Source organism: Lycorma delicatula, chromosome 1 (genome assembly GCF_047948215.1).
Source record: "Lycorma delicatula isolate Av1 chromosome 1, ASM4794821v1, whole genome shotgun sequence".
Taxonomy (NCBI): Eukaryota; Metazoa; Arthropoda; class Insecta; order Hemiptera; family Fulgoridae; genus Lycorma; species Lycorma delicatula.
The window spans coordinates 258,067,466-258,083,166 of record NC_134455.1 but is presented as its reverse complement, the minus strand read 5'-3'; the positions used below and the strand labels follow the sequence as shown (position 1 = coordinate 258,083,166).

General features: G+C 29.3%; 1 protein-coding gene across 2 annotated transcripts in view; it reads right to left on the bottom strand.

Annotated features, from left to right (window-relative positions):
• LOC142330730 (uncharacterized) overlaps window positions 1-15,701 on the bottom strand; it is a 98,897-nt gene that overhangs the window by 71,584 nt on the left and 11,612 nt on the right. The window contains exons 2-3 of one of the 2 annotated variants that reach the window (XM_075376177.1): window positions 11,617-11,675; window positions 2,227-2,434 (exon numbers count right to left, since the gene is read on the bottom strand). In XM_075376177.1, the coding sequence (XP_075232292.1) occupies window positions 2,227-2,434; window positions 11,617-11,662 (254 nt within the window). In that variant the 5' untranslated portion in view covers window positions 11,663-11,675. Of the gene's footprint in view, window positions 1-2,226; window positions 2,435-11,616; window positions 11,777-15,701 lie in introns of those variants that run through there. The other variant, XM_075376183.1, reaches the window with a different exon arrangement.

The window sequence follows — 15,701 nt, the reverse complement described above, 5'->3', positions numbered from 1 at the left end:
GTGGTGAACTCATCGTCGCAAATAAGCTGATTTCGAAGTCAAGAGTTCTAAGGTTCAAATCCTACAAAAGGATTTGTACCTTATATGGATTTTTTTATATGGAATACTAGATCATGGATACGGGTTTTCTTTGGTGATGGGTTTCAATTAACCACACATCTCAGGAATGGTCGACCTGAGACTATGCAAGACTACACTTCATTTACATTCATACATATCATCCTCATTCATTCTCTGAAGTAATACCTTACATTGGTTAAAAAAATAAAATGAATGTAAAAAAGAATGTGGGACAAACAAAATACTGTTGGATAACTATTTGGCAGAATTTATGTGGTGATAGCGCAATAGCAGTTGTGATCTTTTCAACAAAATACTTTTAGATATAGCCACCTATTGGCCTCCTTTAAAGGTAATATTTATTATTATTTACTATACAAATAAATAATAAATTAATTATAACTACCATAAGTGACATTAGGGTTTAAATAATTGTACCTCATTGTCAATCAGTCCCTTGCCAAAATAGTGGCACATAATGGAGAAGATGCAAAAAACATACAGGACCTTGATGGGTTCAAGGAGTAGGACTAACAAGAGGGTTGTGAATGGAGGCAAGAAATGGGGTGCTATGATAATACCATAAGATGGGTCAGGAATCCCATGTTATAAAAGGGGAGGGGTTTTACTGGATAGACCTGAAAGGGGAGTTTCATACTACCATCGGGTTTGAGACCACATGGTGCCTATAAAAGGTTTCCTTTATCCTAATGAACAAAAAAAAAACATATGGGTAGGCCTACAGAAAACCACTGTTCGTACAAAATAAAATCAGTTTCAAGAAAAGAAAAAGATGAGAAGTTTTTGTCATGATAAAAATACAAAAAGAAGTGCAAAAAAACAATTTTTATTTATCTACAAGTGTGCATTGAGGTAAGGCTTCGTGGAATGTAGGGATTATTTTTTACTTCAAGTTTTGTGACTGAATTTTCTTGAAGTGTTGCATGAAAATGGGAATATCAGAATAACTTAAGACTGCATATTATTACGTATATAACCTAACAAGTTATGACAATAACAAACAAAATAGGTCATCAAATAACGTGTATGACAGTGTTATTTTTTGTTTAAACTATCTTCCAGTAACATCTGAAATAAACTAACTGTGGAATTACTACAGAAAATAAATTTTTGAAATAAAGTAAACAAAAAATGGAAAAGTTGGTGTATTAAGTTGCATATGGTTTGAAAATTTACAAAAAAAGTACTTATAGGTCAAATTAAGAATTTAATTAAATTCAGTAAAAAGCACTTAAATTGGATTTCTTTGAATGACTACACTAAGTTTTTATTTTGAATCAATTCCACATTTACTTTTAAGTAACTCAATAAAACACTAATTCACAATCAAACAATATGTTATTAACAAATCTAATTATTGCAAGACATAGACACATGAACAATATAATAAATTTAGAGGCATATAGTCAAGAAATCTTAAACTCAGTTAATGGACATATAAGTAATTAATCACACAAACACCAACCATACACACAAACACACAAAACACGCACGCCTAGTAATAGCCTTAGTGCAACTACATTAAAATCAGACTTTCTCTTTGGTTCCTTAAATCCAAAGTAAACAAATTCCTTCCCACTGCTCTTCTAAACATAATTAACACAACCCTTACACTATACGACTACTTTAAACCAAAACTTATTAATACTGTAGATCATTAAAAATGCTCAATCAGGTGCAAACTGGCCCTCAAGAATAAGTGCTTTTATCGAATTAAAGCTTTTAAAGAGTGAAGAATACTGAAAACTCCCAAGGTATTTTATTTCAATTGAAAATTTAAATTTTTTTTTTTTTTTTTTTTTTTTTTTTTTTAGCCATTTGAGTCAACGGTAATATATCTATCAAATTTTAGTTTTGTATAAAGGGGTTTTGAGGGTTCTGAAGTACACTTTTTTGCACTAATGGATAGAGGTCATTTAATATATATATATATATATATAATATTTACCACTGCAACTTAATTTTAATAAAAATTAGTACAGTAAATGGCATTTTAAGCATTAATATTTATCACAACATAAGAAATAATTCAAGAATGTTAATCACAGTAATATAATCTATCTACAATGTAAGCTTAATTTTGCTTTATAATGATAAATAATACTTTTTATGTACATGAAGAATTTAGGTATAAATAACATTTACCTTTGCAACAGAGTAGTGGCAAGTACCCTCATGTCCATGTTCATTCCTTGATAAGTCTCAACTTTACGGATGAGATCAATTAATACTGGCATCGTCATTGGTAATAAATTGTTTTTAACAAGCTGTGGATTTCTGTAGCATTCTAATAAATGGTCAGGAACAGCAGCACGCATACCATCTCGAGAAGCTTTTACCTGATGCGACAAATCTATTTCCAACAAAATTTGTTAAGACATAGCAAGACTTCTAAAAACAGAACAAGCATGTTTACTGGCATCTTCTATTCAAATTTATTTTACATACCAAAATTATTTCCTGATTATAATAATATAATGTTTAAACTTAATGATGATTGCATTTCCATTTTATTTTAGGCAGCATTATTTTATTGCTGCCTCAGTCAATATCATTAATCATTAAATTCACTTTAAATTAATTCATTAAACACAGATTAGTTAAAATGGTTATTAAGTTGCAACAACTATTTAACTTTCAGTCTAGGTGTTTTTATAAGTATTAGGGTACACCACTCAATGGTGAAGAAATCATTTGAATAAATAAAAAAAATTACTGTAGTCGCTAATATTAACTTGATAAAAAATGGTCATCCAACCTTTTGAAGACTGTAGAAAATTCAAGTATTCTGCTCTAAAGTACAGTTGTATCTTTTTTTAAAGAAGATTGAATTTTTAGATTGCTTCAAAACCTTGTATTTTTTTGGTGCGTCAGAAAATGTATAATTGGCCGCCTTATTTTATTTAAAATAAAAATATAAATTTTACTAGTATAAAATGTATATTTTTTTGTTTAAGACAAGAATACTTAGTTTAATTTTTTGTGTTTTATTTTTTTTGATTAATTTTAACCTTTGTTGGAAACAGCTGTAAATCAATTCACATTAAAAAAGGTTCAGAATGTTTCATGATATAATTGTAACAGTTCTTTGAAAAGTAGCCCTTACACCCATTATCATACATTATTTATTTTAGGAGACTATTGTAAGGAATTATTGAAAGATAAATGACCTCATATTTGAAAAAGTTCATTAACTTTCTTTGAAAAGAAAATAAGAAATTTCCTGAAGTGTTATTTGAATTTACGTAAATGTAACACATAAAAACGAAAAAAATTCTATATGAGATATAACTTCAACTTGTAATCAGACCATAAAATATATACCTTAATATGGATCAAAAAATTGTGTTGTAAGCAGAAAGAAAATTAGATTCCAAGAAATACCTGGAATATGTTACAACCATAATATAGATTCATAATAAACATTATCAAGAGTCAGCGTTTTTGGTCAAGCCAGAAGACAACAATATATCTTTTTTCATCAGCATTTCAAGAAAAAAAAACAAAAATATTGTGTTTCTGTCCCAAATATTGTGTTTTGTTAGCAAAATTACTAACTCAATCAGTTACAACCTCAATTTCATATGTTCCTATTCTACATTACATGTAGAACACTTTGACTTAAATTATTTTTTCACATAATTTTTATATTAATTAATTTCGTTTATCTTTCGTAATAAAAAGATTTCATATTTTTTTAAATATTTTTGCATTACTACTTACTCACATAACAATTTAGAATATAAATGAATTATATAACGGCTATGTAAGTTATTTAGTTAGTGCATTTTCTTTTTTTGTTTTATCAACTTTTTGTTGTTTAGTCACCATATATATTGAAAAACAGCTGGAGGAAGTTTTCATACTGGTTCAACAGTTCGATTCATGCAACAGTGTAGATACTGTAGATTACTGTTCCTTCTAGTTTTCTAGACGCACGCCAGCATATTTTTGAACTCTTTATCTTTATTTTATACATTTCATCGGATAGCCGGTTGAACAGATTCGGGATTCTACAAATTCCTTTTTACAACAAGAAATGGATTGGTCCATTTAATTAGGGATAATTATTTAGGACGAATTGAATTTAGGAACGATACTAGGCCGACTGAAAACATACAGTAGTCAGTTTAATATACTCATAGATAATATTTATAACCAATAATACATACGACGCTATTTAATTAAAAACAGTTTAGTATCCCGATTAAGATTATTATTTTAAAGTACGTTAAATATTTAATTTGTTTACTCTACTGCTGTAGCTCGCAAATGCAGAAGTCGCTGTCGTCAATAGATTCTAAAGAACTCGTGTCCGATTCTGAATTCAAATTTATCACAAAATTGTCGATGGCACATCATACAAATGTTCATCTCCAATATATTTTTTCAACGTTGACAACATGCTCGCAGACATTGCTTCGCTCAGTTTCAGACACTTTATGAAATACCTCTTCAGCTAACTTAAGAACGTCCGACAAGTTAAAAGTTGTATATCTTTTAGCTACTTGCTCTTTCACTTGACTCTGAATCATTTCAATGGCATTCAATGGGAGTGATAAGGTGGCAACCGTAGAACTGTGTGACCATAATTTTCGAAAATGTCATTTATTAGAAATTTCTTTTGATTTTCTTTGTGTAATTTCATAATAGCATATAATTCAGTCTTCGTTATAGCAGGTGAACAGTAAATTGGTTGTTCGGCTAACCATTTTATTATATCGCTTTTTAAACAGTTAGAATTTGGTTGCTTTTGTAGCAGAAAGTTGTGATATGGTGCGTTATCTAGTACAATGACCGACCGAGGTGGTGGCAAGTTGGGAATACACTTCTCCCGTAACCATTTTGTGTACTTTACGTAATCCATCGATTTGTGATAATTTCCTTTATTATTTGACTCATACATAATTAAAGCATTGTTAATGAATCCTTTATTATAGCTGGCATGAACGGTTATTAATAGCGGTCCCTTGGATACTGGTGTTTTTAGTCCCTCATGAAGGTTTGTTGTGCTTACCCATAATTTTGGTGTCGCATGACTACTGGGAATGTAGGTTTCATCTGTGTATACAATCGGATCTTCCTTCGTTGCCAAACAGGGAAATTTGTAGTAGAAATTTCATTCTTTGCATTTTAAAGTCATATAATTCTATCAGTATTTTAGTATTTAGTATCTTAGATACTAAAGTATTTTAGTTGTCTTCTGTTTTTTCCCACCTAAATCCTATTTTAGGTAATATTCTCCTTAAAGATCTTTTACTCCCTTTGAAATTAATTTCACTTTCGCGGGCTTTTTGCAGAATTACCTTCACAGTAGGAACGCATTTTTCGGTTTCATAAAATTTATTTATTAAATGCTTCAAAGCATCCGTGTCAAACTAATCTAAATTGCATACAGTACTGGGGTGATTTAGACGTTTTCTCGGCGAAACGAACACGGATGGCTTTTCAGTTTCATTTGATTTCTCTTCTGTTATACTTTTTTGTATCGCTCGTTTCGATACTTTTGTCACTTGAACAATCGTATTCAGCACTTCAGTTTTCCTCACTATTCCGGTTCCGGCATTGTTTCGTAAAAAGAAATTGTAAACATTTAATACAATTTTCCTCGCCTGACTATCAACTACTGTACTTGTTTTCCCAACTTGGGCATTTTAAAAGAAAATAACTACTGAAATATTAAAAATTTAAATGACTAAATTTAAGACAACGTTTTAAATGGAAACAAATAGTAAAAATAAATCACACTAACAGCTATTTTTCATTAAGTAAAATATACTCCGCAATAAGTGTTTCTATAATAACCACTTCTAGAACATAATTACAAACGATGTGTGATATACTATTCTTCACAGCGCAGTGATTAGAGTAGATTAAATTAAAAATAAGTAAATGAAATTCTTAGAATTGAGTGTTGTATTTACAACAATTTATAAATATCCCATTAGTCACGTATGATTCATAAATGATTCTACTATTATTAGTTACTATACAATAGGAAATAAGCCTTGATCACAACATCAATACATAATTTAGAATAAAACTCAAGAATTACATACGCTACAGCAAGTTTATGAAATATGTTATTTATATATTACCAAACCACAAAAGACAGAAAATGACAATGTTTTTAGTTTGCTTGTACAGAGGCCAATGCATGCAAAATGCTAGCACATACGGTTTCAGTCCCTACGCCAACATATGTGCCGATACATCTACAAAAACGGAATCGTCCGAACGGCTGCAATACGTTACAACCGCTATTACCAACTGTTTCGGTTTTTTCACCGGATAGGTAAATACGATATCTGTTGGCAAACCGAATGTTATTTTTTTCGTATAAGTTGATTTTAACCGTAAACAGTTAACAACCGGATTGTGTAAACATACACATGCTAAATACATGCGCCACTGTTGAGGCGGCGAAAAAACTCATACGTTAAAACTACCGAAACCATATCGTGTGAACTAACCCTTAGTGTCTCAAATAAAAACAAAACAAATAAATTTGTTTACTACATAAAAAGATTTTTTTTTGCGAAACAATTATAAACAATCTAAACGTCATTCGGAAAAGTTGAAATAATTCCTTGTTTCCAGCAAGTTATGTTATAACTACGATCTAAATTCAGTAACGTTAGTTAATGTATCCAATGTATCGTTTCACTACTGAAAGGAGTACAACGATCTGTTGCTTTACATTACCTGTACAGTCTTTCTTACAGCCATGGCACATGTAAAACAATCGAAGTACCGAAAGGTTGCTTTTTTTTTTGATAGTGTGATTTTCATTAGACAGCGAACACTTATGGCGAATCAAGTAAGGATTTAATTCTAACGCCGTGTAACGTCTATTACATCGGGTTAGGTATACTGATGAGGAACAGTGATGAAACAATGGGAAACCGCTTAATTCCTCCCTCACTTCCCCAAGTAAGTGTTGGGTTATTCTAGAGAAAAACAAAGTTATTTTCGTGAATAAGTTGTCACTTCAGATCTCAACAAACATTTCGGTTACCATAGCTAGCATATATAACAACTGCAATCTGTCACGGAAGATTTTATACTCTTAGTTTACAATAAATAAATAAAGAAAAGAAGGAGCAAGTTTTCTACATTTTAATATATAGACGCAGACAGTAATTCACAGAACTATTCAAGTAAAGAAAGAAAAAGAAATAATATAAATACAGATCAATAGTATAAGAAGGGAGATACATCCACATTTTAATAGCACAGTTTTTAAAAAGTCATTCCAATTTGGTAATTTTATCTTAAGTGAATTGTGGTATAAGATTTTAGATAATGACACACCTATACCTATTCTAGCTGAGGTCTAAGCTCTTAAATTTGCGAGCTACTAGTACAACTCTATCTAAACAACATGTTTTGTTATACAAAATATTTACCCGGTAGAAATTAATTGGGGTTTTTTGATTTCATTTTTTTCGAATGTACAATTTACATAATTGAAGTAATCCTGCACGAAGGAGATCACAAAAATCCCATTTACACTTCTATGTTCTGAAGGGAATAAATATATCGTCATTACTCTTGAATCTGATACAATCGACGATCTTATCTTGAAAAAATTGAAAATAAAGTTAACGTATTGATGTATTTTTTTACAAACCTTTAATCGTTCACGTTTAAAACGTGAACTTTTTTATTTAATGTTTTTTTTTCTGTTTTATATCTTTTAACAAAAGGTCAAAGTGTACTTTTAAGCTCGGTAAGAATCAAAATCTTATAATTTAAATTGGCCCTTGTTCAGTGGTTTTATTATTAGTAATTGTAAGATTTTGTTCCTTGCAACAAATTCAGGAAAACAATAAATCATGCACAAATCCATTTACTTATGTATAATTGCTTACTGAACAGTTGTTTTGAAATAATACTCTTGGATCATTTCGTACAAGAGGCGAATAGAAATATTTTTAACAGGAGTAATTTAATTACAACTGATAAAGGGATTTGCTCTTAGATTACATTTCCTGATCTGTTTAATAAGAAAGAATCTGTAAATCCAAAGAGGGCATTTGACAATTTTAGATTAAAAACAACGAATAAATAATAATAACAACAATATGTGCTTCGAGAGCTTAATAAAAAAAAAAATGAAATTTCATACATTGTAGGCCCCACACAATTATGTTTTTTTTTAAAAACAAAAAAAAATTGAAAACAGTTCAAAATTGTAGCCGCAAATTATTTATTTTTTTTAAACTGTTGTGACAGTCCTCACAAAAACGCGTCGTAATACCTGCCCTACTTTCTTTTTACAGTGTTACCTGAATCGAATAAGTGCATAAACAGAAGTATCTGCAAACAATAAGTATTAATATAATTTTAAGAAATACATCACGTACACTTATCGGTTGCAAAGGTCTCTTTTCATTTTTTTGATGAGGAGGCTGATTTACTTAAATTTGCGCTGTTCATTGATTGCATTCGTATTTTAAAAGTAATTTTTTTTTAATATCTTCACAAATAAACACGGAATAATCATTTATTCATAACAATATTATCGGGGTAATACATTACATATTAAAGTTATTGATGTAAGTTAAAATAATTACACAGCCAACCTTATTCTAATAGGTCTACCCGCAGAGAGGTTGTAGGCCCCAGTAAATTAAAATAGACTATGAATTGAAGAAAGTAGATGCTGTCAGATGAAATACAACTTCAATAAAAAATCTAAAAATGTTTCTCCTCTTAATGAAATTAAGGTTATTTATTGCATGAAAAAATCGCGTTCGACAGTAGGTTTTAAGTCGCAAAACAACACGATCACAATACAGCCGCAATATTTATACTCGTATATTTAAATGATTATTAAATATTGTTTAACAATAATCTTATATTCTAACTCAGATTTCACTTCATTCAAATATTTTTCATGCCGCAGAGATTAGGTTGATAGCATGTTCTTCTAAAAGTACAGTTGGTTTACAAAAAAAAGCACGTACGCGTTTAGAATCCGATGATGACAAGTGTTATCTACCTCTGTAGACCTTATGGTCTTAGGGTGAAAAGCCTTTTATTCTAAGAAGTTTTAGAACCACACGGTTCTGGAACAAGTTTTGATTAACATTGTTGTAGCTTCGGTCTCCGAAGAGTTAACAGTCAAAATTTGTTGATAAATGTTAATTTCAGTGTTTCATAACTTTCACCGGTTTGGTCATCCCATCACGACGGAGAGTAAAATGTTTGGGATTTCATGTTCATGACAGAATGAATACTCTGAATAAAGGTCAATTAGGCTTCAGATGAAATCCAACTTTAGATATAAGTTCTCTACCGGCGATAAATTGCTGTTCTTTACGGCGGTTTACGTTAAGGAGTTTTGCTTAGCCACAGTAATATATAAATAACAGATATCCTAACTCTCTTTGTACACTCGTTTGTCGATCAAAATAAATTCGAATGAAAGCAGCTTCATTCTAATTCATGTTTCCAATGATTAATAAGAAATCTACTGTGTAAGATTTCAGAACATTGCTATCACTCGTGTCATTTTCTTCAAGACAGTAATAATAACAGCAGGTCTAACCTCCACAACAAGCATGTTAAACATTCTTAAGAGTGTAGCCATTGTTTTTTCCTAGAGTGATACTACCCTTATATTTTGCATTTACTTTCTCTTTCGTACAGATTGGCAGCCGCGGACAAAGTTGCTTGTTTCTGGGTTGTAGATAGAAGATTAACAGATCGATCATCTGTGAATGAAAGGAGTAATCTGAATCGGTAGTAGCGAACAGGCAATATCTCTAGTACGTTTCAGTCTAAAGGAAAGACGACAAATAAGCCTAATATTCCTAAAGTTAAATCGGTAGCAAGATTCTGGAGTTCAGCAATACGAAAAATAACCCGTTTTTTTTTCATTCTAAGACACTTAGCGATAATATTAAAAAGCTGTCATCCTTATTTTAATGAGAAAGCATTAAACAAAATCTGGAAGAGATTTTATAGCTCCTGGAGGGTTTTTATAATGGAGTAAAAAGAAACAAGAGTGAAAAATAAGATTTACCATGCCAGTTCGAAAATGCGATCAGAAGTACTGTCAAATTTGAATCCCTCACACGCAGGCTGAATCGTAATATATTTTTTCTTGTATATATTTTATTATTGATTGTTTTTTCGCAAGATTGTGAGGAATAAAAGAAAATATTAGAGTAAAAAATAACCTAAATTAATTCTTATACTTAAGTATAAAGAAAATTAAGTAATACACTAGTTACGGCTATAGCGGTTGACAGACATCTACAATAATAAATTAGTTAAACAGTAAACTGCATCCCTAAAAAATATTGGCGAATTTTTTAAACACCAAAGTTCAATGCAGATAGTTAGAAATTTTTAGCGGCTAAAACCATAGCAGCCAATCAATATTTATTTTTAATTAAATTTTTTAAGTAGTTTTTTCACGAATTTACATTTTCCAAGACTTTTTTGTATTATGCACGAATAAATATAAGTGAATTTTTTGTATGGTTGTCTGTGAGACTTCCAAATCCAACGTACTTCTGACAGCAAAGGAATGATACTCCCATTTGTAAATCATACTTGCACAGTTATGTTTGGGGATTTAGAAACAGACTCACAAATAACAAATAAATTTATATTTGGGCAAGACCACAAAGAAGAAAGCTGCTTTTAATAATGAGCCAACCTTCATTTAATTCATCTATTTAAAAAATATTATTTTTTTTTACAATAATTGATTTCTAAAAACCATGCAATTTTATGTAACTGCATTAATAATACAAATGATAACATCTGCATTAATGATAACGGTAAGGTATTATCATTAATGCATTAATGCATTTTAATAGTAAAATATTCCTTTATAATAAATATAATGTTAAAATACAAAATAATAAGCACAATAAACTTCCAGCACTTCTTTGTCTAATTATTTGCACGTGTACACACACACACACACCTATAAATATTTTTTTCTCTCAAACAAATGATTCAAGCAGCCAAGGAAGTTTATCACTTAATACACCATCTTTTACTTTCATTCTGTAAAAAAATATGATGTAAATTCTATTTTAAAAGGATATGAGAAAGTATAAATTGCCTACAAACTCACCACAAGAAGAAGGAAATTTTCTTGAAAAAATAAAAAATTGTTTAACACATTACTGAAATCAAAGGAGATTTTATTGTTATAGATCCTGTGAAAAATATTCACTGCTGTGTTGTAGTATGTCATACATATGTACAAACAATCATAGAATGATTCTCTCTAGGTGTGTGTGTGTGTGTGTGTGTGTGTGTGTGTGTGTGTGTGTGAGACTACGATTGTGTGCAATGGCAATGATATGTGTACATATACATTAATTTTTAATTGTTACTAGTAAGAAACAGTAACTGCAGTTTTTTCTTTTTCATTTCTCCTAATACTTATCAATTTTCATTAATTTAATTTTTTTCCTGTATATATATGTTAATATTGATCATTCCTTTATGAAAATGTGTTTGAATTTATGTATGAATAAATAATAAGTTGTTGTATACACATACCAAATATTATCAGCACCGATGTAAATAAAGCTATCAGTCTGGTCATGTTGTCCAAAAACCTGAAAGTAAACACACTCGGTTGAGTTTCACGAATGATAAAGAAAAATAGCAACTAACCGTTACAAAACCTAGCTCATGTTGTAGACTACTAACTTATTATGATGCCTCTCCCTTCCTATTCACTTACTGTACTTTGCTCGTATGCAAATGCCGGTGTGTTGTCACATAATGAGCGCTATTGTTTATATGGTCTTTTCAGTTTTAACTCTGGAAGTACTTTTTATTCCGATCATAGTTCAACTAATAATATGTTTCTTTATACACTTTTTTTTTTCCACTTGGAACAAACAGTCATGCTTTATAGAGTTGCAGCAGCATACATATTCCAATACCAGCGTTTAAAAATTCACTCTCATTAAATTTGAATTAAACATTACCTTTAGTTGTTAATTTTAAATAAACTGCCATTGTTCAAACTCCTTTTTAAAAAATACAAATATTTTCAACCTTTTTTAACATTTTAATTAATACATCACAATAACAATAAAAAATTAAATCTGTAATCAGTTAATAACTGTAAATCAAGGCAATAACAATAACAATGATAATAACAATCAATGTCAAGTATTGTGAATATTTCAAATTAAATAAAAATTATGTTTTTAGGAATGAAAGAGCACAAACCAAGACGTGGTTCTCAGTGATATTGTTAATTATTACTTGTCTTCCTTATTCTGCTCATTTCAATTGTAATTTATGTTGCAGAACAACTAAGTGAAAGACTGCATAAAACTTATTACAAATTTAGCTAAACTGTTTTTGATTAACAAGCAAAAATAAGAAAAATTATTTACCTCCATTTTTTAAATTAATTTTCTGTTCTATCATTTTAATAATTTAATTTTGTATTAAATTTAGCATTTTAGCATATATCCATTTTTATGATATTTATCTTTCAGCCAGAGCACAAAGTAAAGCCTAAAAATAATGGTTCTAAGTAGTCAAGTTAATAAAATAACAACACACAAATATTAACTTATTATTTCATAGGAATTCAATTTTTAATCTGGATTGTTCATTCATTCCTTTTGTCACAATATTCTGTGTTTGAAATTAAACTGATCTTCTAAAATAAATTTTACAAATATCTACACAATGCAGTATAAAAGAAAAGAGTTAATTAAATTTAATGTCTTCTTAAATTAAATTACTAATTCTTTTTTGATCAGAATGTAGTGTACTTCAAATGGGGTTATAAGTCACCACGCCACATAAAACAAAAGATATAAATTATACTCTGCATCAGAATTTAACTTATATGCAAAGTTAAAACAACTTAAAATATTAAAAAGAAACACGGAAAAAAATAAAAATAGGAATTTATTAATAAATAAATAAATTAGAGCAAAAATGTTAATTAAGAAACAAAACTGTTAAATGTTAGATTGCAAGTGGAACTCTAGTTTACCATAAGTTCATTATATTACAAGCTGCTTAAGTACAATTTTTGTAATGAAAAAAAGACTTTCGTGAGAATAGATACCAAGTTACATTCAGCAACAATTCCGCTTTTTATTTTTTTTAACAAATATTAAGTTAATAAAATAAATGTCTAAAATAAGTGCTTATGTTAATTTTTTTTCATATTATTTATTAATCAATAATTATTAATATTATTTGTTTATTATTAATTAATATGTTATATTATTATTATTAATATAATAATAAATAGAAAGTGTTGAAATTTATCCCAAAAAAATTCAATTTTAGAACTCATTCAGTATAAACCAAATTTCTTGAGGTGCTTCATAATACCACATTGAAACTAATTTTGAAGAAGTATAACAGTACAAATAACACTACATAAACATTAAATTCCTTTCTTTATATCTTCATCTCATAGTACTAATAATAATATCCCCTGTATCACGAGAGCACTTATCTCCCTAGGAATTTCCAAGATTAAGTTTTATGTCAAACTTGTTTATAATCTTGCTGTTTGTGAATAAATCACCAGAATTGAAAAATTCTTTAAAACAAAATAAATTCCACTTATTTACCACATACATTTTATCCTCAGCATTATTTAGAAATACTTAAAAGTTTATCACAATACAACTTTTATTTCAGCCGAAATATTTATCAGAGTACTTGGGAAGAGTGGCCTCTTTTAATTCAGATGCATAAATAAAAATTCATATTTATTTATTCTACCATCCTTATTGGTTTACTGAAATCCTCAGTTTGTCTGGTAAAGGATACACACTTTTCTAAATCACTGCAGCTATTTTATTTTTTAGATTAACTCACCAAATAAGCTTGTGTGAGAATATAGAAAGGATTTTTTTTTTTAGTAACGAGTCTAAATAAGGAATTCCAAATCTGACCGCTCTTCAAACCTTAACCCTCCCAGATAAAAGTCTTAGATGCTGCCTCTTTGCCAGGGGGTGGCTTCTCATATTTACAGTTATTACTTCAGTCTATCCTATTTCCATTAATTTTTAATTAAATAAAAAATTACTGGTATTATCTAATAGGCAATAGGCAACAGAAAAATTTAGTTATTTTTTGTAAAATTTACCTCAAAACATTTGATGAATTTCTATTCAAAGAATCTTGAGCAGTAAGGGTCAACAATAAAATGTTTTTGTGTAATGTTTATTTTGCTAAATAAAAAACTATTTAATGTAACAGTTTGATTAATTTTCAAATAAAAATTTAAAAAAATAAATAAATTACTGCCTCTATGTTTCAAAGCATAATATTTTTCCGTGCTTGTTACAGAAGTATATTTATATTATCATTAAATGTAATTGTACTTTAGTTTTCTTAACAGAATAATTTTGGGAATTTTTTGTGAGCAAATGATAAAAACTAAAACCAAACCCTTTTTGTAGGATACAGGAATATCAAAACACCTTCATACGTTTCATAAAAAAATAAAAACATTGTTCAAGTGAAAACTAAACACAAAATAAAGGTTGTGAACATGGGAATCTGTAATACAATTATATTAACACTGTAACCCGAAAGTGGTGAAGCATTCAATTACTGAACCTGGAATTTTACAAAATGCTTTAACAGAAATGGTAGAGTAAAACGAATTTTTCAGAAAAAATTACTAAAGGGAGAATGAATAGCAGATGTTGCCTTTTAAAGATTGTGAGGAGCAGAATAGGCAGTAAACAGTCCAAGTATCTTGCTGTCTTTCTATATCAGTGTAGATTATGAAACATAGCATTTTCACTTGTAGCTGAATGCAGTTCTGATCGAACATACATTTTGCACTTATTTACAGCTTGGCGATATGATGGATCTTTTTTTATAAATGAAGATAGTAAATTTAACTCATATATTTAAAAAATTGTTAATATTTTCATCAAGTTTATTTTAATTTTATTATACAATTTTTCTCCCACTGCTGAGTTAAAGCAGTGTATTTAACTTTTATTTCATAGCAGGAATGTACACCTTAATTTGTTGTTTTAATTATATATGTCCCAATCTAATATGTGACCATGTATATGTATTATCCGAGATAATGGTTAGCTTTCTCTGAGAGTACTGATTTCTGAAATACAACAAATTTCTACAGTAAACAGAGTGAAGACATCACTTATAGAGCTAAATATAAGTCTTCTTTTCTTTGAGTTAGGCGTGCTGATATTCAGTTATGTATTTAGCTCTGTGAAAGAGGCAACAAGAATTATTTCATCCATCATTGTAGTAAGTTTGGCATGGGATGTTTTTGTGCTTACACCTTCAGAAATGGTTTGTAACACTTTAGCTCGCCTGAAGCCATTAATTTTATGGCTAACAATTCAAAAGCTGTTAGCAATTTATAGAAAAGTTTGGATAAAACATTTATAGAAACTTCATATACTGTTCCATGAAAGATATGAAAGTAACAGGCATAAATTTTGAATACAACAGTGTCGAGGCTTTGATTATTGTATTTTAAAATATATCTCAAGAATTTTATTTCAACCAGTTTCAAACTTTTAATAATTAATTAAAAATTGCTCTTTGTTTCTTTTGACTAGCCATAAAATAAATTTCAATGCATTTATTAGTTACACAAGCCC